At 43.4% G+C, this 1,922-nt stretch overlaps 1 protein-coding gene across 1 annotated transcript in view; it reads left to right on the top strand.

Moving 5' to 3' along the window:
* Positions 1-399: 399 nt before the first annotated feature.
* The window catches only part of LOC100167934 (DDB1- and CUL4-associated factor 10), a 9,777-nt gene continuing 8,254 nt past the window's right edge, over positions 400-1,922 (top strand). Inside the window, exon 1 of the mRNA XM_001946580.5 lies at positions 400-1,759. Coding sequence (XP_001946615.2) covers positions 1,515-1,759 — 245 coding nt within the window. The 5' untranslated portion in view covers positions 400-1,514. The remainder of the gene's footprint in view (positions 1,760-1,922) is intronic.

The raw sequence follows: 1,922 nt of genomic DNA on the forward strand, positions 1-1,922 counted from the left end.
TGGTCCATGATTTCCCAATTATTTCCAAGACTACCAAAAGATTACTGAGAATTTGTACACTGATTTACATTAGTGATTTGCGGTAAAATATACCCCATTAAAAGTGACGAATTTATCGGTATAACGGCGACTACGAAAATAATTAAAATTACAATACCTATTATAATGCCATGTACATCGGAAACGTACTAAACAGAGTACAACGAGCGTGTATGAATAGTGCCTAAGAACTAAACATAATAATAAAAAATCGTCGGTAAAAAACACTTTCCAATTTAGCGTTATTTACGCTCTACGCGACTCGCCGCACGCGCACCGATAACGTAATATTATTATTTTCGACGATCTATGATAAAACAACTAACAAATAGTAGTAGCTTCTACTCGTACCTAATAACTCGGTCGGGCCGAAAAATATCGTACAATAATATGAATATCGTCGTCGGTTACCCACGGGGTTTATTTTAGAAATTTTCAAAAGGTACGACCACCGCGGCGTGTTCCGTCGCAAAGTCGCGACCGTCCAAAAATACGTCCCACGACTTCATCACGGGCGTCGTTACTATTGCTATAATACTACAATAATATAAGTAAATTTTTTTTTATGCGTTGCGACATCTGATCGTACAAAAACTATCGCGTCCGTCGTGGCCCGTGCCGTCGTCGTCGTCGTCGTCGTGTGTTACGTAAGCGTAGTATTTTCACCGTCGCAGCAGCTGTTGTCGAACGAAACACTCTCCTCCGCTCGAGACCGGTGCCGCGCGATTTCGTGGGCACCGTGGACGACGCGCGCGCCACCTCCAGCAGCCCAGTCAGCGCGTGACAGCGTCGAACCGACACACGGGCGAACGTGCTTAACGTCGAAGAGTGTCTCGCGTGATAATCCGTCGTTGTTGTTTGTATAGATTTGCGCGATTCCGCGGCCGAGCAGATCGAAAATCGCACAATTCATTAATCGTTGTAAATAATATCGTTACAATAGTATCGCTACCGACGTTTGGGAACTCGTTTTCCGGTTTTCGACGCCATGGAGTCGTAGGTATTGGAATACGGGCGAGCGACACGCACCATCCGTGGATCACGAATCACGATTTTGATAAACTGATAACGACACGGTATCGTTGATAACGAGAAGTTTTAGTTGTATTATTATTTTTTCGCTGATAGCCACTACTTAACACTGCAACTCTGGTCGACTCTCGATTTTCTATTGCGTAAAGTCGATACTGCTGGTACAACACTAAACATGAAATAACTTAATTACGTCGAGTCGTCGAACCCCTAACCGCGACCATTTTGCGAAAATATCGTCGTTTTTTTTTTCTTTAGTCCTCTTGGTCACCCGCGTACCACACACCGTCGTCGGTCACTCAAACCGCACACGGTCGTCCGACTTTTGTCGTCAACAACTTTTGACAAGTTGTGCTTTCGCGGTGGTCCGCCTGTCCAAGTGCACAAAGCTTGGTTTTATGTACGTAGGTCGTAGACATTAAAAAAGTCCTGTCACAATCGTCATGAGTACGACATATTACGATCCGGACGGTTTGCAGAACGTCAAACGCAGACGTTCCACCAACTTCCGCGACACGTATTTGCGTAATCGCGAGTACGGGTTCCGACCCAAGTATGGCGATCAAAGTCGTTTGCACTGCGAAATGTATACATCCATATATCCCATCGCCAAGTGGGAATACGACATTTCAAACAATGACATCACCAATCCGGCTGGTATATTTAATCTGGAATTCTCCCCAGATGGGTAAGCATTATCATCCAATTTTTAGGAAGTACCTACCTGTTCTCAATATTGCCATTTGTATAGCCAATTGGTTGTATATTATAACTGTATGCATCACAATATGTTGCTTTAAAGCAATATTGTATTATAAAATAATTCCTGTTTTATTTAAGGGGATTCGATA

This window comes from Acyrthosiphon pisum, chromosome A2 (assembly GCF_005508785.2).
Source record: "Acyrthosiphon pisum isolate AL4f chromosome A2, pea_aphid_22Mar2018_4r6ur, whole genome shotgun sequence".
NCBI lineage: Eukaryota > Metazoa > Arthropoda > Insecta > Hemiptera > Aphididae > Acyrthosiphon > Acyrthosiphon pisum.